At 39.6% G+C, this 26969-nt stretch overlaps 1 protein-coding gene across 3 annotated transcripts in view; it reads right to left on the minus strand.

Moving 5' to 3' along the window:
• UMPS (uridine monophosphate synthetase) overlaps positions 1–24262 on the minus strand; it is a 47260-nt gene extending 22998 nt beyond the window's left edge. Inside the window, exons 1-4 of one of the 3 annotated variants that reach the window (XM_057696743.1) lie at positions 24045–24183; positions 20529–20642; positions 4616–4769; positions 2917–3588 (exon numbers count right to left, since the gene is read on the minus strand). In XM_057696743.1, the coding sequence (XP_057552726.1) occupies positions 2917–3588; positions 4616–4649 (706 nt within the window). In that variant the 5' untranslated portion in view covers positions 4650–4769; positions 20529–20642; positions 24045–24183. Of the gene's footprint in view, positions 1–2916; positions 3589–4615; positions 4770–20524; positions 20643–24044 lie in introns of all 3 variants that reach the window. The other 2 variants (XM_057696744.1, XM_057696742.1) reach the window with 2 other exon arrangements.
• Positions 24263–26969: the final 2707 nt, after the last annotated feature.

Consider the following 26969-nt stretch of genomic DNA (forward strand, 5'->3'; position numbering starts at 1 on the left):
CCATGAACAAGACAAAGGTGTTCATTCTTGCCGCTATTCTTCAACATAGTCTTGGAAGACCTAGCCACAGCAATTAGAGGAGAAAAAGAAAGAAAAGGAATCCAAATTGGAAAAGAAGTACAATTGTCACTGTTTGCAGATGACATGCTACTTACTATACACAGAAAATCCTAAAGATGCTACCAGAAAACTACTAAAGCTCATCAATGAATTTAATAAAGTAGCAGGATACAAAATTAATACACAGAAAGCTCCTGCATTCCTATACACTAACAACAAAAGAGCAGAAAGAGAAATTAAGGAAACAATCCCATTTACCATGGCAAAAAAAAAAAAAGAATAAAATACCTAGGAATAAACCTACCTAGGGAGGCAAAAGACCTGTATGCAGAAAACTATAAGATAATGCTGAAAGAAATCAAAGACGACACAAATAGATGGAGAGATATACCATGATCTTGGACTAGAAAAATCAATATTGTGAAAATGACTACACTACCCAAAGCAATTTACAGATTCAGTGCAATCCCTAACAAATTACCAATGGCATTTTCCACAGAACTAGAATAGAAAATTTTACAATTTGTGTGGAAACACAAAAGACCCTGAATAGCCAAAGAAATCTTGAGGAAAAGAAACGGAGCTGGAAGAATCAGGCTCCCTGACTTCACACTATACTACAAAGCTAAAGTAATCCAGACAGGATGGTACTGGCAAAAAACAGAAATATAGACCAATGGAACAGGATAGAAAGTCCAGAGATAAACCCACACACCTATGGTCAATTAATCTATGACAAAGGAGGCAAGACTACAATGGAGAAAAGACAGCCTCTTCAATAAGTGGTGCTGGGAAAACTGGACAGCTACGTGTAAAAGAATGAAATTAGAACACTACCTAATGCCATACACAAAAATAAACTCAAAATGGATTAAAGACCTGAATGTAAGGCCAGATACTATAAAACTCTTAGAGGAAAACACAGGCATAACACTCTTTGACATAAATCTCAGCAAGATCTTTTTTGACCCACCTCCTAAAGTAATGAAATTAAAAAAAAAAATAAATAAACAATTGGGACTTATTTAAACTTAATTAAGCTTTTGCACAGCAAAGAAAACCATAAACAAGACGAAAAGACAACCCTCAGAATGGGAGAAAATATTTGCCAACTGACAAAAGAATAATCTCCAAAACATACAAACAGCTCATGCAGCTCAATAAAAACAAAAAAAAAAACAAAAACAAAAAATCTAAGAAAACTAAAAAACAAACCCCAATTAAAAACTGGGCGGAAGACCTAAATAGACATTTCTCCAAAGAAGACATACAGGTGACAAACAAACATGAAAAGATGTTCAACATCACTAATTATTAGAGAAATGTAGATCAGTACTACAATGAGGTATCACTTAACACACGTCAGAATGGCCATCATTTAAAAAATATACAAGGACTTCCTAGGTGGCACAGTGGTTAAGAATCCACCTGCCAATGCAGGGGACGTGGGCTCAATCCGTGCTGCAGGAAGATCCCACATGCCACGGAGCAACTAAGCCCATGTGCCACAACTATTGATCCTGCCCTCTAGAGCCCAAGAGCCGCAACTATTGAGCCTATGTGCTGCAACTATTGAAGCCCACACACCTAGAGCCCATGCTCCACAACAAGAGAAGCCACCAAAATGAGGAGTCTGCACACTGCAATGAAGAGTAGCCCCTGCTTACCTCAACTAGAGAAAGCCTGTGTGCAGCAACAAAGACCCAACACAGCCAATAAGTAAATAAATAAATAAATAATCTACAAACAATAAATGCTGGAGAGGGTGTAGAGAAAAGGGAACTCTCTTGCACTGTTGGTGGGAATGTAAATTGATACAGCCACTATGGAGAACATTATGGATGTTCCTTAAAAAACTAAAAACAGAACTATCATATGACTCAACAGTCCCAATGCTGGGCACATACCCAGAGAAAACCATAATTCAAAAAGACACATGCACCCAATGTTCACTTCAACACTATTATACAATAGCCAGGACATGGAAGCAACCTAAATGGCCATCAACAGAGGAATGGATAAAGATGTGGTACATATATACAATGGAATATTACTCAACCATAAAAAGGAACAAAATTGGGTCATTTGTAGAGACACTGATGGACCTACAGACTATCATACAGAGTGAGGTAAGTCAGAAAGAAACAAATATTATATATTAACACCTATATGTGGAATCTAGAAAAATGTTACAGATGACCTTATTTACAAAGCAGAGAGACAAAGATGTAGAGAACAGACGTATGGACACCAAGCCAGGGGGGGTGTGGGTGGTGGTGGTGGAAGGAATTGGGAGATTGGGATTGACACATATATACTGTTAATACTATGTATATAAAATAGATAACTAATGAGAACCTACTGTATAGCTCAGGAAACTCTAATCAATGCTCTGTGGTGACCTAAATGAGGAAGAAATAAAAAAAAAAGGCAGGGGGGCTATATGTATACGTATAGCTGATTCACTTTGCTGTACAGCAGAAGCTAATACATCACTGTAAAGCAACTATACCCCAATAAAAATTAATTAAAAAAAAATAGCCTCACATCACCAGAAGCAGGGTATATTATCCAGGTGAGCTAATAAAGACATTCTATACCCCAGGGCTGAGTGACTGGTTTGAGGCAGGCATGAGGAGTGTGCCTACCTGAGAAAGAAGCTAACAGAGAAGAAAGCAGAGCTGAGACTTGGAGAGAAAGTAACCCCAAAAGACATACTTAAGTTCCTGGATCCAACCATGCTTGACAGGCTGCTCTACAACTGAATTTCGTCATGTGAGCCAATACATTTCCTTTTGTTCTTCAGCCAGTTTAAGCTGGATTTGTTATTCTTGTTGGTTACTGAATAACACTTACCTTCATACTGCTTTTTTACTGTGTTTCCTATATCTGCAAATTTCCGGTCTTCAAATATTAGAAACTCATGGCGTTTTGCTAGAGTGGTTAACTCCTTCACTACATCCAGAGTAAAATCATTCAAAATATCTACATGAGTCTTGAGCATGCAGATTCTGGGTCCTAAAGCATCTGCTAGCTGCAACAGCTCTCTCGACTCTGAAATATCAGCAGACAGACACAGATTGGTTTCCTTCTTTTGCATAAGCCTGAGAAGCTTCGATGCAACTGGGTGGATCCCAGGCAGCTCTGCACGTGCACCAAAGCTTAGTTCTTTGGGTCCTTTCTTTACAGAAGGGAGAGAACCATGATGATTAGCTGCCACAAAAACATTCTCCTGAATAAATCTCTTCACTCTTTCAACCATCTCAGCATCAATTTTTTTCTGCTGCTCAAGAATCTCCAGCATTTTGGACAATGTACACACTGAGTGGAGACGAATTCCATGCGCCTGCAACTTGTCCTTGCCTCCTTGCTCTCTGTCCAGCAGCACTATGGCATCAGTGACCTTCAAACCCTCCTTCTGAAGAACCTCAACAGTTTCCAAAACACTAGATCCGCTGGTGACAACATCTTCAATGATCAAACAGGTTTCTCCTGGATTAATAGCCCCTTCTACAAGACGCTTAGTACCTAGAAAAGAAAAAAATTATGTTGACTCCATAGAAACAATACTTTCTTTGTGGTAGAGATTCATATAAACACTGTGCCACTAAATAGCAAAAATATTTTTCTAATTTTTTTTATAATGCAGAATTTCAAACAAAACTAGGCAAAGCAGTATAACAAACCTCCACAAATATAGCACCTCACTGCTATGTAACAACTCATGGGCAATCTTGTTTCAGTTATAATTCCAATTGCACCTCCCCCCATAATTTTTAGAAACAAATCCCAGACATCATATGACTTCATCATAAAACTTTTAGAACACATCTGTAAAAAGGACTCTTTTCAAAAAAAAAGTAACAAAAGCAGTATAACACCAACATAAAACAACACCAAAAAAATCATTAATTCTTAAGCTCATCAAATATGAAATTAGTTACCACTACTTTTAGATTGATTTAGTTTTAAAGCAGCCCACATGTTTAAAACACCCATCTGAGAACCTACTGCCATGAACTCATAAAAAAAAAAATCTCTATTTACAATTTCATGTGGCATTTACATTACCTCTTTTTTTTTTTTGCTATGCTGCACAGCTTGTGGGATCTTACTTCCCCAATTAGGGATTGAACCTGGGCCCCCTGTGGTGGAAGTGCAGAGTCCTAACCACTGGATTGCCAGGAAATTCCCTTACATTGTTTTAAGAGAGTAATTTTATTCATGCAGTTTAAATATAAATACACTGGGAAAGTACGTGCTCTTAGAACATTCTGCTGATGAGGGAAGTGCTGGTAAAAATGTTGGGTTTCATAAATTTGTTGCACAAAAAATGCACTTTTTTACATTGCCTAATTAATACAAAGCATTTCGCCCTTAGATTCTAAAGGAAAGGGAGGTGATTTAGAACAACAGTTAACAAATTCCACCGGCCATAACAATTTAAAGGACCTATGAAGAATATTCAAGGTGACTATGAACATCAGTGCCTAGAAGAACAAATTCTAAAAGTATCAGGTTACATATCAATTTAATGCTTATACTTTTACTTTACCATAATCCTTTGTTTCTTTCCTTCTAATAAGCATTGGAATTTGGTTGGTTGAACAGATAACTGTAGCCAGTGGTAAAGCTGTATAAGGTACTCCACACACAGTATCAAAATTGATTCCTGTATTTTTGGCAGTTTGGAACAAAATTTCTGCAACCTGTGAAAAAACAAACACATAAATAATCTATTATTATTACTACTTTAAGTGGTGTATAAATCATGTAACAACATAAAGACAGTAATAACCCAGCAAAGGCATCTCAAACCTGATCAGAAAAACAGAAATGCCTTTTTGTTAAATTATCCTCTCCACAAAACCCAGTTTACAAATATAAAAACATAAGAATTAACCTACTCAGCGAGACTCAGGGCTGCTCTAAGGGTAACATGGACTGTGTTAGGAAAGGCTATGATGTTGACCCTGAAGACTAAGGATGACCCCTAGGCTTCACAGTTTTCCTTAGTAATTAATTGTGTTTTGCATGTCTAAACCTATCACCTGCTCGTTTTATTTTCCCAACAGATGTCTTCAATTAAGCAGTTTCACAAGAGAAACTAAGAAAATGATCACATTAAGAAGAATAAAACAGGGACTTCCCTGGCAGTCCAGTGGTTAAGACTCCGAGCCTCCACTGCAGGGATCCTAGTTTGATCCATGGTCAGGGAACTAGGATCCCACATGCTGTACAGTGCAGATCAAAAAAAAACGAGGGGCTTCCTAGGTGGCGCAGTGGTTGAGAGTTCGCCTGCCTATGCAGGGGACACAGCTTCAATCCCTGGTCCAGGAAGATCCCACATGCCACAGAGCAACTAAGCCCATGCGCCACAACTATCAAGCCTGTGCTTTAGAGCCCGAGCAACAACTACTGAGCCCATGTGCTGCAACTACTGAAGCCCACGTGCCCTGAGCCCATGCTCCACAACAAGAGAGGCCATGGCAACAAGGAGCCCGTGCACCACAACAAAGAGTGGCCCCCACTCACCGCAACTAAAAGAAAGCCCGCACACAGCAACAAAGACCCAACACAGCCAAATGAAAAAATAAATAAATAAATGAGTAACACCTACGAATAAATGAAAGACCTGTACAGTAAAAACATGAGACACTGATTAAAAAAAAAACAAAGAAGATGACATAAGTAAATGGAAGACTATTCTGTGCTCATGGATCAGAAGAATTAAAGTGTTAAAATGTCCATACTGGGACTTCCCTGGTGGCACAGTGGTTAAGAATCTGCCTCCCAATGCAGCAATGTACAGATTCAATGCAATTTCTAAAGAATTACAATGGCATTTTTCACAGAAATGGAACAAACAATCCTAAAATTTGTATGGAACCACAAAAGACCCTAGATAGCCAAAACAATCTTGAGGAAGAACAAAGCTGGAACTCCCTGATTTCAAACTATAAGGGTGAGTCAAAAATTATCCTCACCCTGGCTACAGAATTTATTTTAAATTACTTTTAGAAAAGACAAATAAATCACTTTTGACATAATCTTCTTGCTTTTCACTACACTTTGTCTATCTGTCAACAAGCTTTCCTATTCCCTCATTAAAAAATGTTTTAGGCTGAGCTGAGAGCCACAAATGCATCACTGTCTTCACTTCATCAGAAGTGAATCTTTGTTCTCGTAGGGAGGAGGCTTTAACACCTCAAAACGAAGTAATCCACAGCAGACTGAGGTTTTGAAAAGTTTGTGCAAGATGCGTACCAAAACAACTCAAAGAAGAGCATAAATGGAGGCATTTGGATATCTGCAAACAAAATTAGGACTGATACTCTAAGGAAGGTGAAAGTTTCTTAAAGAGAATCATTACTGGTAACAAGACATGGATTCATCACTATGAGCCTGAGAGTAAACGGAAGAGTATGCAATGGAAACATCGTCAACTGCCGACCAAGAAAAAGTCTGAAAGTCGACCATCAGCTGGAAAACTGATGCTTACAATTTTCTGGGATTCTCAAGGGCCAGTATTGGAACATTATCAGGAAAAAGGTTCAACAATCAACAGTGCTCATTACAGTGAGATGCTTATTGAAGAGTTGAAGCCTAAACTTCGGAATAAATGCAGAGGACTGCTATCCAAGGGCGTTGTGATCTTGCATGACAATGCACGTCCACAGACTTCTGCCCACACTGTCAATATTCTGCAAAAACTTTGTTCTGAGGTGTTAAAGCATCCTCCCTATAGTCCTGATCTTGCTCCATCGGACTTTCACCTGTTTGGTCCCCTGAAAGCAGCCCTATGAGAACGAGGATTCACTTCTGATGAAGAAGTGAAGACAGTGATGCATTCATGGCTCGCAGCTCAGCCTAAAACATTTTTTAATGAGGGAATAGGAAAGCTTGTTGACAGAAAAAGTGCAGTGAAAAGCAAGGAGATTATGTCAAAAAATGATGTATTTGTCTTTTCTAAAAGTTAATTAAAATAAATTCTACAGCCAGAGTGAGGATAATTTCTGACTCACCCTCGTATATTACAAAGTAATTGTAATTAAAACACTATGGTACTGGCATAAAAACAGACACAAAGGTCAACAGAACAGAATAGAGAGCCCAGAAAGAAAACTACACATATATGTTCAATTAACTTACATCTAAGTAACCAAGAATATACAAAAAGAAGGACAGTCTCTTCAACAAAATGGTTTTGGGAACACTTGACTACTATCTTACACCATACACAAAAATTAACTCAAAATGGATTAATGACTTGAATGTAAGACCTGAAACCATAAAACTCTTAGAAGAAAACAGGTGGTAAGTTCCTTGATACTGGTCTTAGTAACGATTTTTTAGATTTGACACCAAAAGAAAAGACAACAAAACCAACAATTAAAGAAGTGGGAAGGTGGTTCAAGATGGTGGAGTAACATCTTGAACTCACCTCCTACCATGGACACAACAAATCTACAACTACACTAAGAACAATTCCCTCTGAAAAGAACCTGAGAACTAGCTGAAGAGCGACTCCACAAGAAAGGATAAAAGGGCACATGGAGATAGGTAGGAGAATTAGAGACACAGTCTCACCAAAAACTTCATCCCCACCTTCAGTGACCCATAACCAGGAGGGATCTCACAAATGTGGAACTTCTCCCTGATGCTACACATCAGTCACCCTAACCCTTGGGACCTGCACCAGAGAGATGAGCACTCAAAACACTTGGCTTTGAAAACCAATGGGGCTTACATCCAGGAAAACCATATGGATGTAGGGAATAAAGATTTGCTCTTAAATGGCTTGTGTGTAGACTCACTCACCCTGGGATCCAGCATTCAAAAGCAGAGGTTTGCAAAGAGCCTAGATCATCTGTGAAGTACATTCATTTGCTAATCTTAAAGTGTCTGCCAGAGGAGCTCTGTTGGGGGTCTCTCCAGGTATGGAGCCACTGGCAGGCACCATTTTTACACTCTCTTTCTAACTTACTACTGCCTGCCCCTCCCTGAACGAATGCCCCAGCCCCACCACAGGTGGCAGGTGAATGCACCACTTCCCCAAGCTTCTGCTGCAGCCTGTCCCCCTACCCCCTCACTGATCCTGCAGCCACACCAGTGACACACACCAAACCCACTGGGCACATGTAGCCCAAACAGGGGATACCACTTGAGTGTGTGCTCTGGTTGCCAGAGGGGTGGGGAGGCCTGCATTTCTGGGCCGCACAGGTATGAAACAATTAAAGACAGAGTTTGAGAAACAGCCAAAAACTAGGGCAAAGTTAAATGGTAAGGTTCATTTCCTACACAGGGTCACTCACCCCTTCAAGACTGGAAAAGATAACTGTATCACCTAACATAGAAACAGAGTCAAGGAAAATGAGGAGACAGAGGTATATGTCCCAAAGGAAAAAAAAGATAAAACCCCAAGAAAAAACCTTAATGAAACAGAGATAACTAACTTACCTGATAAAGAACTCAAAGTAATGGTCATAAAGATGCTCGCCAAAATAGTAAAAAGAATGGATGAACATAGAACTTCAACAAAGAGACAAAAAATATAAAAACGTACCAAAGAGAAGTCAAAGAGATGAAGAATACAATAACTGATATGAAAAATACACTAGAGGGGTTCAACAGCAGACTAGATGAAGGAGAAGAAAAGATCGATAATCTGGACGACAGAGCAATGGAACTCACCCAAACGGAGCAGCAATAAACAGAACAAAACATCAGAATTTTAAAAAGCAAAAATAGCCTAGTGGACCTAGGGAATAATATTGAGGAGAATAACATCACGTTAGGAATTATAGGAGTCCCAGAAGAGTAAAAAGAAGTGAAGAAATAATGACTGGGGGTGGGGTGGGGCGGCGGCGTGTGGAGACAAGACAGCAGAGAAGGATTTCAGTTCACCTCTCCTTGGAAAAGCACCAAAATCACAACTAACTGCTGAATAACCAACGACAAAAAACAAAAACAAAAAAGAAACACGTTGGAACCTACCAAAAGAGATATCCTACACCCAAAGACAAAGAAGGAACCACAACGAGACAATAGGAGGGAAACAATCACAATAAAATCAAAACTTGTACCTGCTGGATAGGTGACCCACTAACTGGAAAATAATTATATCACAGATGTTCTCCCATATGAGTGAAAGTTCTGAGCCCCACATAAGGCTCCCCAGCCAGGAGGTCTGGCAATGGGAGGAGCGGCCCTCAGAAAATTTGGCAGGGTTTGATCACAGGAACTCCACAGGATGGGGGAAACAGAAACTCCGCTCTTGGAGGGCACACAAAAGGTCTCATGTGACCAGGACCCAGGGGATAAAGCAGTGACCTCATAAGAGGCTGGGCCAGACTTACCTGATGGTATTACAGAATCTCCTACAGAGGTGGGGGGTGGCTGTGGCTCACTGTGGGGATAAAGACACTGATGGCAGTAGTTCTAGGGAGTACTCACTGCTATGAGCCCTCCTGGAGGTTGCCATTTTCTTATGAAGACCTGGCCTCACTCAATAGCTGGTAGGCTCCAATGCTGGCACACTTCAGACCAAACAACCAACAGGGCAGGAACACAGCCACACCCATCAGAAAGTCTTCCTGAGCACAAAGCTGCCTGCTAAACACACCCCTTGACATGGCCTGCCCACAAGAGGTATAAGTCCCAGCTCCACCCACCAGTGGGCAGGAACCAGTCTCTCCTGCCAGGAAGCCTGCACAAGCCTCTTAGACAGTCTCATCCACGAGGGGGCAGACAGCAGAAGCAAGAACTATAACCCTGCAGCCTGCAGAATGGAAACTGCAATCACAAAAAGTTAGACAAAATGAGATGGTAGAGGAATATGTCCCAGATGAAGGAACAAGATAAAACCCCAGAAGAACAACTTAAGTGAAGTGGAGATAGGCAACCTACCCCCAAAAGAATTCAGAGGAGTGATAGTAAAGATGACCCAAGATCTCAGAAAAAGAATGGAAGCACAGATTGAGAAGATACAAGAAATGCTTAACGAAGACCTGGAAGAACTAAAGAACAAACAAAAAGAGATGAATGATAAAATAACAAATGAAAAACACACTAGAAGCAATCAGTAATGGGATAATGGAGGCAGAAGGACAGATAAGTGAGCTGGAATACACAATCGTGGAAATCACTGCTGTGGAACAGAATAAACAAAAAAGAATGAAAAGAAATAAGGACAGTCCAAGAGACCTCTGGGACAACATTAAACACACCAACATTTCATTATACGGATCCCAGAAGGAGAAGAGAGAAAGGTCCTGAGAACGTATTTAAAGAGATAATAGCTGAAAACTTACATAACATGGGAAAGGAAACAGTCACCCAAGTCCAGGATGCACAGAAAGTCCCAGGCAGGATAAACCCAAGGAGGAACATGACAATACACACTGTAATAAAATTGACAAAAATTAAAAGATAAAGAAAAAATATTAAAAGCAACAACAGAAAAGCAAAAAATAACATAGAAAGGAATCCCCATAAGGTTATCACCTGATTTCTCAAGAGAAACTCTGCAGACCAAAAGAGAGTGGCACAATATATTTAAAGTGATGAAAAGGAAGAACCTACAACCAAGAATACTCTACCCATCAAGGCTCTCATTCAGATTCGATGGAGAAATAAAAATTTTTACAGACAAGCAATAGCCAAGAAAGTTCAGCACAACCAGATTAGCTTTGAAACAAGTGCTAAAGGAACTTCTCTAGGCAGAAAAAAAAGGCCACAACTAGAAATAAGAAAATTACGAATGGAAAAGCTCACCAATAAAGGCCAACACACAGTAAAGGTAGGAAATCATCCACACACAAATATGATATCAAAACTAACAGTCGTGAGAGGAGGAGAGTACAAACACAAGATACTGGAAATACACTCAAAATTAAGAGACCAACAACTTAAAACAACCTTTGATATACTGCTATATCAAAACCTCATGGTAGGGACTTCCCTGGTGGCGCAGTGGTTGAGAATTCACCTGCAAATGCATGGGAGATAGGTTCGATCCCTGGGATGTGAAGATTCCACATGCTGCAGAGCAATTAAGCCTGTGCACCACAACTACTGAGCCTGCACTCTAGAGCCCGTTAGCCACAACTACTGAAGCCCCTGCGCTTAGAGCCTGTGTTCTGCAACAAGAGAAGCCACTGCAATGAGAAGCCCATGCACCACAACAAAGAGTAACCCCACTTGCTGCAACTAGAAAAAGCCTGCACGCAGCAGCAAAGACCCAACATAGCTAATTTTTGAAAAAAGAAAATAAAAAAACCTCATGGCAATGACAAAACAAAAATCTACAATAGATACACACACAAAAAAGAAAAAGGAATCCAAACACAACACTAAAGACAGTCATCAAATCACAAGAGAAGAGAACAAAAGAGGAAGGGAAGAAAAAAGACCTACAAAAACAAATCCAAAACAATTAACAAAATGGCAATATGAACACATATCAATAATTACCTTAGGGACTTCCCTGGTGGAGCAGTGGTTGAGAATCCATGTGCCAATGCAGGAGACATGAGTTCGATCCTTGGTCCAGGAAGATCCCACATGCCAAGGAGCAACTAAGACCGTGTGCCACAACTACTGAGCCTTAGCTCTACAGCCTGCAAGCCACAACTACTAAGTCTGTGTGCCACAACTACTGAGCCTGCATGCTGCAACTACTGAAGCCCATGTGCCTAGGGCCTGTGCTCTGTAACAAGAGAAGCCACGGCAACGAGACGCCCACACACTGCAACAAAGAGTAACCCCCCCACCCCCACCACAACTAGAGAAGGCCTGAGTGCAGCAACAAAGATCTAATGCAGGGAAAATTAAAAGGCAACCAATGCAGGGAAAATTAAAAGGCAAAAAACTAACTACATAAATAAATACCTTAAATGTAAATGGATTAAATGCTCCAATCAAAAGACACAGACTGGTTGAACAGACACAAAAACAAGACTCGTATATATGCTGTCTACAACAGATCCACTTCAAATCTAGGGGCACATACAGACTGAAAGTGGGAAGATGAAAAAAGGTATTCCATGCAAATGAAAATCAACAGAAACGTGGAGTAGCAATACTCATATCAGACAGAATAGACTTTAAAATAAAGACTATTACAAGAGACAAAGAAGGACACTACACAATGATCAAGGGATCAATCCAAGAAGATAGAATAGTTGTAAATAAATATACACCCAAAATAAGAGCACCTCAATATATAAAGTAAATACTATCATACATAAAAGAAATCAACAGTAACACAACAATAGTTAAGTGAGACTTTAACATCCCACTTACATCAGTGCCCAGATCATCCAGACAGAAAATCAATAAGGAAACACAGGCCTTAAATGACACATTAGAAGTGATGGATTTAACTGATATTTATAGAACATTCTGAGAGCAGCAGAATACACACTCTTCTCAAGTTCATATGGAATATTCTCTAGGATAGATCACATCCTGGGCCATGATGCAAGCCTCAGTAAGTTTAAGAAAACTAAAATCATACCTAGCATCTTTTCCAATCACAATGCTATGAGATTAGAAATCAACTACAAGGAAAGAAAACTGTAAAAACACAAACATGTGGAGGCTAAACAACAGGCTACTAAACAACCCATGGATCACTGAAGAAATCAAAGAGCAAGTCAAAAAATACCTAGAGACAAATGAAAACAAACGCATGACAATACCAAATCTATGGGATGAGGCAAAAGCAGTTCTAAGAGGGAAATTTAGAGTAGAACAATCTTACCTCAGGAAACAAAAAAAAGTCTCAAATAAAAGACCTAAATTTACACCTGAAGCAATAGAGAAAGAAGGACAAACAAAACCCAAAGTTAGTAGAAGGAAAGATATCATAAAGATCAGGGCAGAAATAAATGAAATAGAGACAAAGAAAGCAATAGAAAAGAAAAATGAAACTAAAAGCTGTTTCTTTGAAAAGATAAACAAAATTGATAAATATTTCAACAGACTCATCAAGAAAGAAAGGGAGAGGTCTCAAATCGATAAAATTAGAAATGAAAAAGGAGAAGTTACAACAGATACTACAGAGATACAAAGGATCATAAGAGACTACTACAAGCAACTATATGCCAATAAAATAGACAACTCAGATGAAATGGACAAATTCTCAGAAAGGTACAATCTCCCAAGACTGAGCCAGGAAGACACAGAAAATATGAACAGACCAATCACAAGTACTGAAATTGAAACTGTGATTAAAAACTCCCAACAGGATAGATAGGATTAAGATGGCGGAGTAGGAGGACGTGCGCTCACTCCCTCTTGCAAGAGCACTGGAATTACAACTGCTGAACAATCATCAACAGAAAGACACTGGAACTCACCAAAAAAGACACCCCACATCCAGAGACAAAGGTGAAGCCACAATGAGATGGTAGGAGGGGCACAATCGCGTTAAAATCAAATCCCATAAATGCTGGGTGGGTGACTCACAAACTGGAGAACAGTTATACTGCAGAAGTCCACCCGCTAAAGTGAGGGTTCTGAGCCCCACATCAGGCTTCCCAACCTGGGAGTCCAGCAACGGGAGGAGGAATCCCCAGAGAATCAGACTCTGAAAGCCAGCGGGATTTGATTGCAGGACCTCCACAGGACTGGTGGAAACAGACTCCGCTCTTGGAGGGCACACAAAAAAATGTGCTCACCAGGACCCAGGGAGAAGGAGCAGTGACCCCACAGGAGACTGAACCAGACCTACCTGCTGGTGGTGGAGGGTTGCCTGCAGAGGTGGGGGGGCAGCTGTGGCTCACTGAGGAGGCAGGGGCACTGGCAGCAGGGGCTTTGGGAAGTGCTTATTGGTGTGAGCCCTCCCAGAGTCCGCCATTAGCCCCACCAAAGAGCCTGTGGGCTCCAGCACTAGGTGGCCTCAGGCCAAACAACCAACAAGGTGTGAACACAGCCCCACCCATTAGCAGACAAGCAGGTTAAAGTTTTATGGAGCTCTGCCCACCAAATCGGATTAAAGCTTTACTGAGCTCCACCCACCCAGCCCTACCCACCATCAGTCCCTCCCATCAGGAGGCACACAGGAGCCTCCTAGATAGCTTCCTCCACAAGAGGGCAGACTGTAGTATCAAGCAGTATCAGCAGTATTTCGTCTTGTGGAACTGAAAACCACAGCCACAGAAAGAGAGAGAAAATGAAAAAGCAGAGGACTTTGTACCAGATGAAGGGACAGGATAAAGCCCCAGAAAAACAACTAAATGAAGAGGAGATAGGCACCCTTACAGAAAAAGAATTCAGAATAATGATAGTGAAGATGATCCAGGACTTTGGAAAAAGACTGGATGCAAAGATCGAAAAGTTTACCAAAGACCTAGAAGGATTAAAGAGCAAACAAACAGAGATCTGCAACACAATAAATGAAATGAAAAATACACTAGAAGAAACCAATAGCAGATTAACTGAGGCAGAAGGGCAAATAAGTGACCTGGAAGACAGAATGGTGATAATCACTGATGCAGGAAAGAATAAAGAGAAAAGAATGAAAAGAACTGAAGACAGCCTAAGAGACCTCTGGGACAATGTTAAACGCACCAACATTCGCATTATAGGGGTCCCAGAAGGAGATGAGAGAGAGAAAGGACCTGAGAAAATACTGGAAGAGATTATAGTTGAAAACTTCCCTAACATGGGAAAGGAAATAGCTACCCAAGTCCAGGAAGCACAGAGAGTCCCAGGCAGGATAAATCCAAGGAGAAAGATGCCAAGACAGATAGTAGTCAAATTGACAAAAATTAAAGACAGGGAAATATTATTAAAAGCAACAAGGGAAAAACGACAGATAACATATAAGGGAACTCCCATAAGGTTAACAGCTGATTTCTCAGCAGAAACTCTGCAAGCCAGAAGGGAGTGGCATGATATATTTAAAGTGATGAAAGGGAAGAACCTACAACCAAGAATACTCTACCCAGCAAGGATCTCATTCAGATTTGAGGGAGAAATCAAAAGCTTTACAGAAAAGCAACAGCTAAGAGAATTCAGCACCACCAAACCAGCCCTACAACAAATGTTAAAGGAATTTCTCTAAGCAGGAAACATAAGAGAAGAAAAGAACCTACAAAAACAACAACAAAACAATTAAGAAAATGGTCATAGGAACATACATATCGATAATTACCTTGAATGTAAATGGACTAAATGCCCCAACCAAAAGACACAGACTGGCTGAATGGATACAAAAACAAGACCCATATATATGCTGTCTACAAGAGACCCACTTCAGACCTAGGCACACATACAGACGGAAAGTGAGGGGATGGAAAAAGATATTCCATGCAAATGAAAACCAAAAGAAAGCTGGAGTAGCAATACTCATATCAGATAAAATAGACTTTAAAATAAAAAATGTTACAAGAGACAAGAAAGGACATTACATAAAGATCAAAGGATCCATCCAAGAAGAGGAGATAACAATTATAAATATATATGCACCCAATATAGGAGCACCTCAATACATAAGGCAAATGCTAACAACTATGAAAGAGGAAATGCAAGGCAGAAATAGAGACACAGGTGTAGAGAACAAACACATGGACACTAAGTGGGGAAAGCGGGGAGGGTTGGGGGGGGAATGAATTGGGAGACTGGGATACCAAATTGTACACTCTAAATATATGCTGTTTATTGTCTGTTAACTGTATCTCAATAAAAGTTCTTAAAAAAAAAACTCCCAACAAAGAAAAGTCCATGACCAGATGGCTTCACAGTAGAATTCTATCAAATTTAGTGAACAGTTAACATCTATCTTTCTGAAACTCTTTCAAAAAATTGCAGAGGAAGGGACACTCCCAAGCTCATTCTATGAGGCCACCACCCCCCTGACACCAAAATCAGACAAAGATATCACAAAAAAAGAATATTAGACCCCAATATCACTGATGAACACAGACAGAAAAACTCTCAACAAAATACTAGCAAACCAAATCCAACAAAACAATAAAAGGATCCTACATCATGAATAAGTGGAATTTATCTCATTGGATGATGATTTTTCAGTATCAGTATCTATAAATCAATCAGTGTGATAAACCACATCAATAAAATGAAGAATAAAAATTATATGATCATCTCAATAGATGCAGAAAAGGCTTTTTGACAAAATTCAACACCCGTTTATGATAAAAACTCTTCAGAAAGTGGGCATAGAGAGAACCTACCTCAACATAATAAAGGACATATATGACAAACCTACAGCCAATGTCATACTCAATGGTGAAAAGCTGAAAGCATCCCCTAAGATCAAGAACAAGACAAGGATATCCACTCTCACCACTTTTATTCAACAGTTTTGGAAGTCCTAGCCACAGCAATCAGAGAAGAAAAAGAAACAACAGGAATCCAAATTGGAAAAGAGGAGGTAAAACTGTCACTATTTGTAGATGACATGATACTATATGTAGAAAATCATAAAGATGCTACCAGCAAACTACTAGAGCTCATCAATGAATTTGGTAAAGTTGCAGGATACAAAATTAATACACGGAAGTCTCTTGCATTTCTATACCTTAACAATAAAAGTCAGAAAGAGAAATTAAAGAAACAATCCCATTTACCACCTCATCAAAAAGAATAAAATACCTGGGAATAAACCTACCTAAGGAAACAAAAGACCTCGACTCTGAAAACAATCAGACACTGATGAAAGAAGTCAGAGATGACACAGATGGAAAGATATATCGCGTTCTTGGATTGGAAGACTCAATATTGTCAAAATGACTATACTACCCAAGGCAATCTACAGATTCAAAGCAATCCCTATCAAACTACTGATGGCATTTTTCACAGAACCAGAACAAAACATTTTAAAATTTGTATGGAGACACAAAACAACCCAAATAGCCAAAACAATCTCAAGAAAGTAAAACAGAGATGGAGGAATCAGACTCCCTGACTTTAGACTACACTACAAAGCTACAGCTATCAAAACAGTACGGTACTGGCGTACAAGCAAAAACAAAGATCAATGGAACAGGACAGAAAGCCCAGAGATAAACCCACACAACTATTGTCAATTAATCTATGACAAAGGAGGCCAGACTACACAATGGAGAAAAGACAGTCTCTTCAATAAATGGTGTTGGGAAAACTGGAGAGCTACAGGTAAAAGAATGACATTAGAACATTCTTTAACACTACATACAAAAATAAACTCAAAATGGATTAAAGACCTAAATGTAAGACTGGATACTATAAAACTCTTAAAAGGAAAACATGGGCAGAAAACTCTGACATAAATTGCAGCAACATCTTTTTCAATCCACTTCCCAGAGTAATGGAAATAAAATTAAAAATAAACAACTGGAACCTAATTAAACTCAAAAGCTTTTGCACAGCAAAGTAAACCATAAACAAAATGAAAAGACAATGCACAGAATGGGAGAAATTATTTATAAACAATGCAACTGGCAAGGAATTAATCTCTAAAATTTATCAACGGCTCATGCAGTTCAAAAATCAAAAAAACAAACAGCCCAATCAAAAAATGGGCAGAAGACCTAACTAGACATATCTCTAAGGAAGACATACAGATGGCCAAGAGGCACATGAAAAGATGCTCAACATTGCTAATTAGAGAAATGCAAATCAAAACTATAAGACATCACCTCACACCAGTCAAAATGGCCACTATCAAAAAGCCTACAAACAACAGGAAAAGAGGGAACCCTCCTACACTGTTGGTGGGAATGTAAATTGGTACATCCATTAGGGAGAACATTATGGACATTCCTTAAAAAACTAAACACAGAGCTACCATATGATCTAGGAATCCCACTCCTGGGCATATAACCAAAGAAAACCATGGTTTGAAAGGATACATGCACCTCAATGTTCACTGCCGTGCTGTTCATAATATCCAAGACATGGAAGCAACCTAAATGTCCATCAACAGATGAATGCGTAAAGAAGATGTGGCACATAAATACAACGGAATATTACCCAGCCATTAAAAAGAACGAAATAATGCCATTTGCAGCAACATGGACGGACCTAGAGGTTATCATACAAAGCCAAGTAAGCCAGACATAAAAAGCAAATACCATATGATATCACTTATATGTGGAATCTAAAATATGACACAAATGAACATATCTATGAAACAGAAACAGACTCACAGACACAGAGAACAGACTTGTGGTTGCCAAGGGGGAGGAGGATGGGGGAGGGAAGGATTGTGAGCTTGGGATTAGCAGATGCAAACTATTATATATAGGATGGATAAACAACTAGGTCCTACTGTACAGCACTGGGAACCATATTCAATATCTTGTGATGCCAAAGAAATACAAAGGCTCATAAGTTAACCATGAACAACTACAGATCAACAAATTAAATAACCTGGAAGAAATGGGTAAGTTCCTAGAAACATACAATCTTCCAAGAGTGAATCATGAATATAAAATCTGAATAAACAGATTACTAGCAAGGAGAATGAATCAATAATAAACAAACAACAACAAAAAACATATGGCTTCATTGCTGAATTGTACCAAACATTCAAAAAAGATTTAATGCCTATCCTCCTCAAACTCTTTCAAAAAATTTAAAGAGGGAGGAATGTTCCCAAACTCATTTTACAAGGCCAGCATTACACTGATACCAAAACCAGACAAGGACACAACAACAAAAAGTACAGGCCAATATTGCACATGAATTTACAGGCACAAATCTTCAACAAAATATTAGCAAACCAAATTCAACAATATATTAAAAAGACAATAAGCTATGATCAAGTGGGATTTATCCCAGGGATGCAATGATGGTTCAACATCCACAATGTGATACATCACGTTAACAAAATAAAGTATAAAAATCATATGATCAACTCAATAGGTACGGAAAAAGCATTTGACAAAATTCAACAACCATTTATGATAAAGACTGAACAAAAGGTAGAGATGGAATGTTCCTCAACATAATAAAGGCCATATTATGACAGGCCCACAGCCAATCACCATACTCAATGGAGAAAAGCTGAAAGCTATTTCCTTAAGATCAGAAACATGCCAAAGATACCCATTCTCATCATTTTTACTCAACATACTATTGCAAGTCCTAGCCAGAGCAATTAGGCAGGAAAAAGAAATAAAAGGTACCCTTATTGGAAAGGAAGAAGTAACTAAGTGGACAACATGAACTTCACCAAAAAATTGCTAGAATAAACAAACTCAGTAAAGTTGCAAGGTACAAAATCAATATACAAAAATCTGTTGCATTTTTATACACTAACAACAAATTATAAGAGAGAGAAATTAAGAAAACAATGTCATATACAATTGGCAAAAAGAACGAAATACCTAAGAATAAATTTAACCAAGGAGGTGAAACACCTGTACACTAAAAACTATAAGACACTGATGAACAAAACTGAAGATGACACAAATAAATGAAGATATTCCACAATCACATATTGAAAGAATTAATGTTGTAAAAACGTCCATACTACCCAAAGCAATCTGAAGATTCAATGCAAGCCCTATCAAAATTCCAATGGCACTTTCCATAGAAATAGAACAAAACATCCTAAAATTTCTTTGAAACCACAAAAGATTCCAAATAACCAAAGCAATCTTGAGAAAGAAAAATAAAGCTGGAGACGTCACACGCCCTGATTTCAAACTATATTACAAAGCTATAGTAATCAAAACAGAATGGTACTGGCATAAAAACAAATAAACATACCAATGGAACAGAATAGAGAATAAACCCTAAAAATAAAACCAAGCACATATGTTCAACTAATTCATGACAAAGGATTCAAGAATATACAATAGGAAAGGACAATCTCTTCAATAAAACAGTGTTGGTAAAACTGGACAGCTACATGTAAAAAAAAAGAAACTGGACCACTATATTATACCATACACAAAAATTAATTCAAAATGGATTAGACTTGAATGTAAAACTGGAAAGCATAAAAATCCTAGAATAAAACATAGTTAGTAAGCTCCCTGACATCACTCTTGGTGATATTTCTTTGCATCTAGCTTCAAAGGCAATGGCAACAAAAGCAAAAATAAACAAATGGGACTAATCAAACTAAAGAGTTTCGCACAGCAAAGGAAGCCATCAGCAACAAAAAAAGGTAACCTTCTGAATTGCAGAAGGTATTTGCAAATCATATGTGTGAAAAGGGGTTAGTATCCAAAATATATATAGAACTCACACAGCTCAATAACAACAACAAAAAAAAACAAAATCTGACCAAAAAATGGGCAGAGGATCTGAATAGACATTTTCCCAAATAAGAGACACAAATAGCCAAGAGGCACATGAAAAGATGCTCAATATCTCTAATCATCAGGGAAATGCACATTAAAACCACAATGAGATATCACTTCACACCTTTCAGAATGGCTATTATCAAAAGAACAAGAAATAATAAATGTTGGTGAGGATGTAAAGAAAAGGGAACTCTTACGCACTGTTGGTGGGAATGTTCACTGCTGCAGCCACTGTAGAAAATAGTATGGAGGTTCCTCAAAAAATTAAAAACAAAACTCCCACATGATACAGCAATTCCACTTCTGGATATTTATCTGAAGAAAATGAAAACACTATCTTGAAAAGACATCTGTACCTCCATGTTCTCTGCAGCATTATTTACAATAGCCAAGATATGGAAATAACCTAAGTTGTAAAACAACCATCAATGAACAAATGGATAAAGAAACGTGGTATGTATACAGACAGACAGACACACACACACGTTATTATTATTCAGCTATGATAACTGTAAAATGCTGCCATTTGCTCAACACAGATGAACTTTAAGGGCATTATGCTAAGTGAAGTAACTCAGATGGAGAAAGACAAATAGTTCATGATCTCATTTATATGTGGAATCTTACAAGAACAAATAAACAAAAAGACAAGTTCTAGATACAAAGAACAGATTGGTGGTTGCCAGAGTCAGAGAGTAGGGGGTAGACAAAATGGGTGAAGGGATTCAAAAGGTATAAACTTCCAGTTATAAAATAAATAAGTCATGGGGATGTAATACACAGCATGGTGACTATAGTTAATAACACTGTATTGCATAGCTGAAGGTTGCTGAGAGATCTTAAAAGTTCTAAGCACAAGAAAAAAAATTTGTAATTATGAACAGACATATTAACTAGACTTACTGTGGCAATCATTACACACTATATACAAATAGAGTGCTACGTGGTACACCTGAAACTAATATAATGTTATATGTTAATTATACCTCAATTTAAAAAAAAATCAATGTAAGAATATAAACCAGTGTTTTTTAAAGCTCTCATAAATACAGAGCCTAATGTGTGAAGTATTAGTTGATAATATCCCCTTCCACATAAATTATCACATTTTAATGCTAGAATGCATACCCAATACCATCTTATTTTAATAAGTAAGAAAAGCAAAGAGTTACTTAGTTAACTAGATCAGAGGTGTTCAAAATTTTCTGTTCATGTCTAAAGATTTGAAAAATTTATGAATATTTTTAAGCTGCAAAAAATGTAACTTCTATAGTACTGAAAAAATTAACATATTATCCTAGAACTGTTACATCACTTTTTAAAAATTAATTAATTTATTTAATTTATTTATTGGCTGTGTTGGGTCTTCATTGCTGCACACAGCCTTTCTCTAGTTGCTGAGAGTGGGGGCTACTCTTCATTGTGTTGCACAGGCTCCTCATTGTAGTGGCTTCTGCTGTTGTGGAGCACGGGCTCTAGGCACATGGGCTTCAATAGTTACGGCACACGGGCTCAACAGTTGTGGCTCACGGGCTCTAGAGCACAGGCTCAATAGCTGTGGCGCACGGGCTTAGTTGCCGTGTGGCATGTGGAATCTTCCCAGAGCAGGGCTTGAACCCGTGTCCCCTGCATTGGCAGGCAGATTCTTAATCACTGCACCATCTAGGAAGTCCTACATCACTCTTTTAAGTGAATACAATGGGATCCAAACACCATACTGATTTGACACTCAACATTTTCTTTAAAAAAAAAAAAAATAGGCAATTCTGTGGGGGCACAGTGGTTAAGAGTCTGCCTTCCACTGCAGGGGACACAGGTGAGATCCCGGGAAGATCCCGGGAAGATCCCATCTGCCTCAGAGGAACTAAACTGGTGTGCCACAACTAGCTCACCTGAGCTCTAGAGCCCTGGAGCCACAACTACTGAAGACCGCGTGTGCCTAGAGCCTGTGCTCCCCAACAAGAGAAGCCACCACAATGAGAAGCCCATGCACTGAAACGAGTTAGGCCCCCCACCCCCTCGCCACAATTAGAGAAAGCCTGCGCTGGGCAACAAAGACCCAATGCAGCCAAAAAATAAATTAAAAAAAAGAAAGAAAGAAAATGCTGAATTATGAACTCAGAAAAATTTACATTTTTTGAACTCATATTTTCCTTTCATTGCCTCCACAGAATTTTAGTCTAATGCAATATATATTTGTGCTTGAAAAACCTGTACTGATCGTTCTATGATACTTCTCCACAACAAAAATGTATGTAAACTGAAATTTTAAATTGTAAATTTAAAAAAAATTTCCCCTAACCATAAGTCTCTAAGTGTTAAAAATCCTGTGTCATCATTATAATTGTTATGAGCATAAAATTAACTAAAACTACAAATTTTGATAGAAGCTTACTTAGAACAGATTATTTAGGAAATGTTGTTCTTAGTGAGATGAATGGTACCTGACCCTGGCAATTAATTTATGCATTTACTGTGGTTGACTATTACTTACTACTAGGAACTCAGAGTTCAGTGTAAGTTCTTTTGCTTTTTTGGGGGGGGGGGGGGGGGGTGCAAATAGTAAGAAACGCTGTTTGTATAAACTCCTTTCATAAGTTCTGTTATAGCCAGATCTCTCAGTGTTTACAATCCTAAAAATCACACACATGTACACACACACCCCAACATCTAGTACCAAAAAATAATTTGTAGTCATCCGTCAACTGATGACTTCTTCAAAAATAAACCAATTTTTCAAAAGAAGATCCCTAGTCATTCACTTTCTCAGCACTGATGAGATGCACCATAGCAAGATTCTGGATGGTGAGAACAGTCTAACCCACTTAAATTAGTGCTTCAGTCCTTTCCATAATAACATCACAGAGTGGGGTTCACAAAGAACGAACATAAACCCTTAGTGGTGGAGAAAACTTACATATGTCTTCCAGACAGAACTTCTGTGATAATGGAAAGGTTCTCTGTCTGCACTATCCAATGAGGTAGCCACTGGTCGCATGTGACTATTTAAAAAACTCATAACGCTCAATATTCACGTGGCTAGTAGAAACTCTATTAGACACGACACTTAGACTCTTCTACTTACACTGTGGTCTGCAGCTTCTGTTGGCACCTTGTGAGAAACGCATGACCTCCGGTCTTGCCTCAAATCTACTCAGTCAGATCATGCATTATAACAAAATTCTAGGTGATTCACATACACTCAGAGTTTGAGAAGCACTGTGCTAGAAAACTCTAACTTGTTGAAAGTTTTTTCCTTTTATTCGCCAAAAAACTGCCTCCATGAAAAGTCCACCCTTTGGCCACACGGCGCAGGATCGAGCGCGAGCCCTTCCAAGTATTGAAACAGCTACCAAATTCTGCCCCCACCCACCTGTTCCTCCCCTCCCCCCCGCCGCCCCATTTTCACGAGCTTAAATGCGCGTAACTCCTTCAACTACTTCTGTGCGAGACAAGGCCCCAAACTGGCTCTCCCGGCTCCCTAGCAAAGCACGTGTCACAGGGCGAGCCACAGAGCAGGCTGCCCTCTAGGTCCTCAGAAGCCTAAGAGCTCCTGGTCTCCGGGCGTCGCAAACCCACTCCCCCAGGCCGACAGCTGGCCGACCCGCCCGCCTGGCTCTCCTGCTCTCGCCCACGGCCCAACTCCTGTCCCCGACCTCTCCTGCGGGTCCCTATCCCCGCCACCCAACGCTCTTCCTTCCTTTCCCGAGCAGGTACCTGACGCAGAATACGGGGTCGAGACACGATGCCCCGGAGATCGATGTACACGGGAGAAGAGAGCCCGCTCTTCAGCACGAAGTTCCCGAACTTGAAAGCCTGCACGTCGTACAGACCCGTGACCAACGACTCCAAAGCTGCATCGTCGGCCGCCATCTTCCCACTCTCCCAGTTCACTCCAAACTCCAAACCGCCGCCGGCCCGCGGCGCCCGATGACGTCACCCGAGAAACCCCGCCTCTTCCGGCCCTTTTTCCGGCGGCCGGGAGAGCTCGCTCGGCGCGGCTCCGGGTCTCAGGGAGCAGGAGTGCAGGGTTTCAGGTCCGGTCCCGGGGAGTGGTAGCGCGCTTCACCTCGACGCTGCCTGTGGGTGAGATCGCTGGACTTTGAAGCCCCAACTGTTAGATTGTCCCCAGGATCATAAAATCAGGGCTCTCAAGAGAGTTCGTATGAATCGTGCCTGGTTTTTATAGCTCGGTGTCCCCTGAATTCTACTTCTTGGGCGAGCATGTCTTTATTTGCCCATTATTAAACACCACTGTCCCCTCCCTCCCCTTTCTCCAAATATAGTGTAAGTTCTGGAAGACGGGGACCTTTGCTCAATTCTTTTATTCACTTCATGGCATTTGGCAGATGTCAGTGTCATAGCAATTTGCACATGGGGCTATAAAGCGCTTAGCAGGTCATCGTTCATTACTTCTTCGGTCAGCCCTCCGCGCCTGGAGGAGCACGTGTGTTTACTCGCATTAGAGCAGCTCCAGTGCTGGCCACATGGTACGCGTATAGCAGGTGAGGAAGGGAGGGAGGAGAGTAGAGGAGGATGAATTGATACCTTGGTATCACGGTTACCCAGGAGGATAATCATGCCAGCCAATCTGAAAATCTAAGCGTATTTTGTATTCACAAATAAATTCCTTAAAGTAGGGGAAATTCCCATTATGGGTAGCAGGGAATACTTTAAGGATAATTGCCTTTAAAACCATAAGACTCATGATTGTTACGCATCAGATTGATTCTCGTGTCATTTCTGTTTCTATGTTCTTTATGTATTCTCTGAAGACAAGATGACCAGCCAATGTGAAGGCGCCCATGCTTTTTGACAGTTCTCATTTCAAATAAATGCAGTAAAATCTTGATGAAATAGAAACCCAATGTTAAAACATTTTTGTTCTGATTTGCAAAATAAGCTAACCAAAATACTTCAATTCCTAATACTTGGCAACCTTGAGAATAAAATGGCCAGTTAGTTTAACAGAAAAATGAGTTTTACTTGGGAATGGCAGAGGAATCGCATTTGAGGCATGGAGCTATGGCAAAACATAGGCAAGTCTGGAGAACAAAGGCAAGAAACATTACTTTATAGAGAAACAGGGGAAGTTGGGAGGGGGCTGCTTTGAAGGAAAGTCCATTGGAGGAAACCAAGATTTCACGGTGGTGACAGTTTCTTATTGGCTGCATTGTTGGTGGGTAAGGAGAAAATCTTCCGTCCTCATGCTAGGAAAGTTACATAAGCGTCTTCCTGCCCAGAGATGTAAAGTAAGCTGCATAGGGGTGGTATGTGCCTGTGCATGCATGAGAGCTCCTCCTTCAGGGCTTCCTGACTCCACTTTGAATGAGATTTTCCCTTGTTAGTTTTCACACACTCCAGCTAATTGGCAGTACAGTATGAATCAATTTTACTTGTACCTGAGTGGCACACACAGACTCTTTTAAAGCCTGATCATGTCTGCATAGTCTAATCCAGGCTCCTGGAGTCTACAACATGTTGCATAAACTTGTGAGATCCATCTCAAATGGTCTGCCAATTTTCTAACAAAGTTGACAAATAAAACACCAGAATGAAGTTAACAACACACATCCAGGCTTATTTGGCACTTTTTGGATAGAGAAATGCCTTAGAATACTTCTCTGGGCAACAAAATTGTTGCTTTTTCCCAAAATGCTGGGCAAACTGTGTTGTAATAATAAGGCAATATTTCCACCTTGTCAAAGGCTTTCATATATTTGGAGGAAGAGCAAAAAAAAAAAAAAAATTACTCTTTTCTTTTTACCAGAAGTTTTAATTAGAAAGAAAACAAAAGACCACCAGAAATCATATCTTCAGTATAGTATATTTATAGGAATGCATAACTTGAGATGTACATTTTGAAGTTTCATCCATAACTTATAACATTCACTGTAGTAACAAGACAGCAGATCCTCACTTTACAACATTACACGTGAGTGATTTTGACTTACAAATAAAATATTTACAACCTACCTTTACAAAACGACGTCGTGTGCATACAAAATGAACAACTGCAGAAAAATTTAAAAATAATGAGACAACAAAAAACCCAGAAGATACACTTAAGGCAGACCAGCAAGACACTGAAATAATTAAGGCTGTGGAATTCTTCTGCACCTTGAAAATACAGAGCTATTTATCAATACTGTGGAGTGATTTTAAATCAACTGTTACAAGCCTGATGGAAGTATGTACTTATATGTATATGTGTAATGGTCCCTATGGGGAAACCTGTCCACTTATGGATAAGGCCCTTTATCTGAATGGCCAGAGAAGCCCACCCCAGACTCTCAAAAGACTTGGTGGGGAGGGGTCACTCAAAACCAAGAGGTGCCAATGAAATTTGCAAACCAACTGTTAAATATTCAAATATAAAGATTCTTCTGACTCCAGGTAGCAGAATAACCTAAATGATGGTCCCATTATGTTTCAAGCTTTGTTTATTTGGCTTTGTAGACTTCAAAAGACAGCAAGTAATTCCCCAGTGAGTAGAATCTAACTCTACCCATCAGCCCTAATGGTTTTGAATGGCCCTACTGGTTTTCTACTAGAAAAACTGACCCACCTGGGCTGTCTTCAAATGGATAGATTTCTGCATATGAGCAATAACATATACATACATATTATACACTATATACA

The sequence above is a fragment of the Hippopotamus amphibius genome, chromosome 10 (assembly GCF_030028045.1).
Source record: "Hippopotamus amphibius kiboko isolate mHipAmp2 chromosome 10, mHipAmp2.hap2, whole genome shotgun sequence".
NCBI lineage: Eukaryota > Metazoa > Chordata > Mammalia > Artiodactyla > Hippopotamidae > Hippopotamus > Hippopotamus amphibius.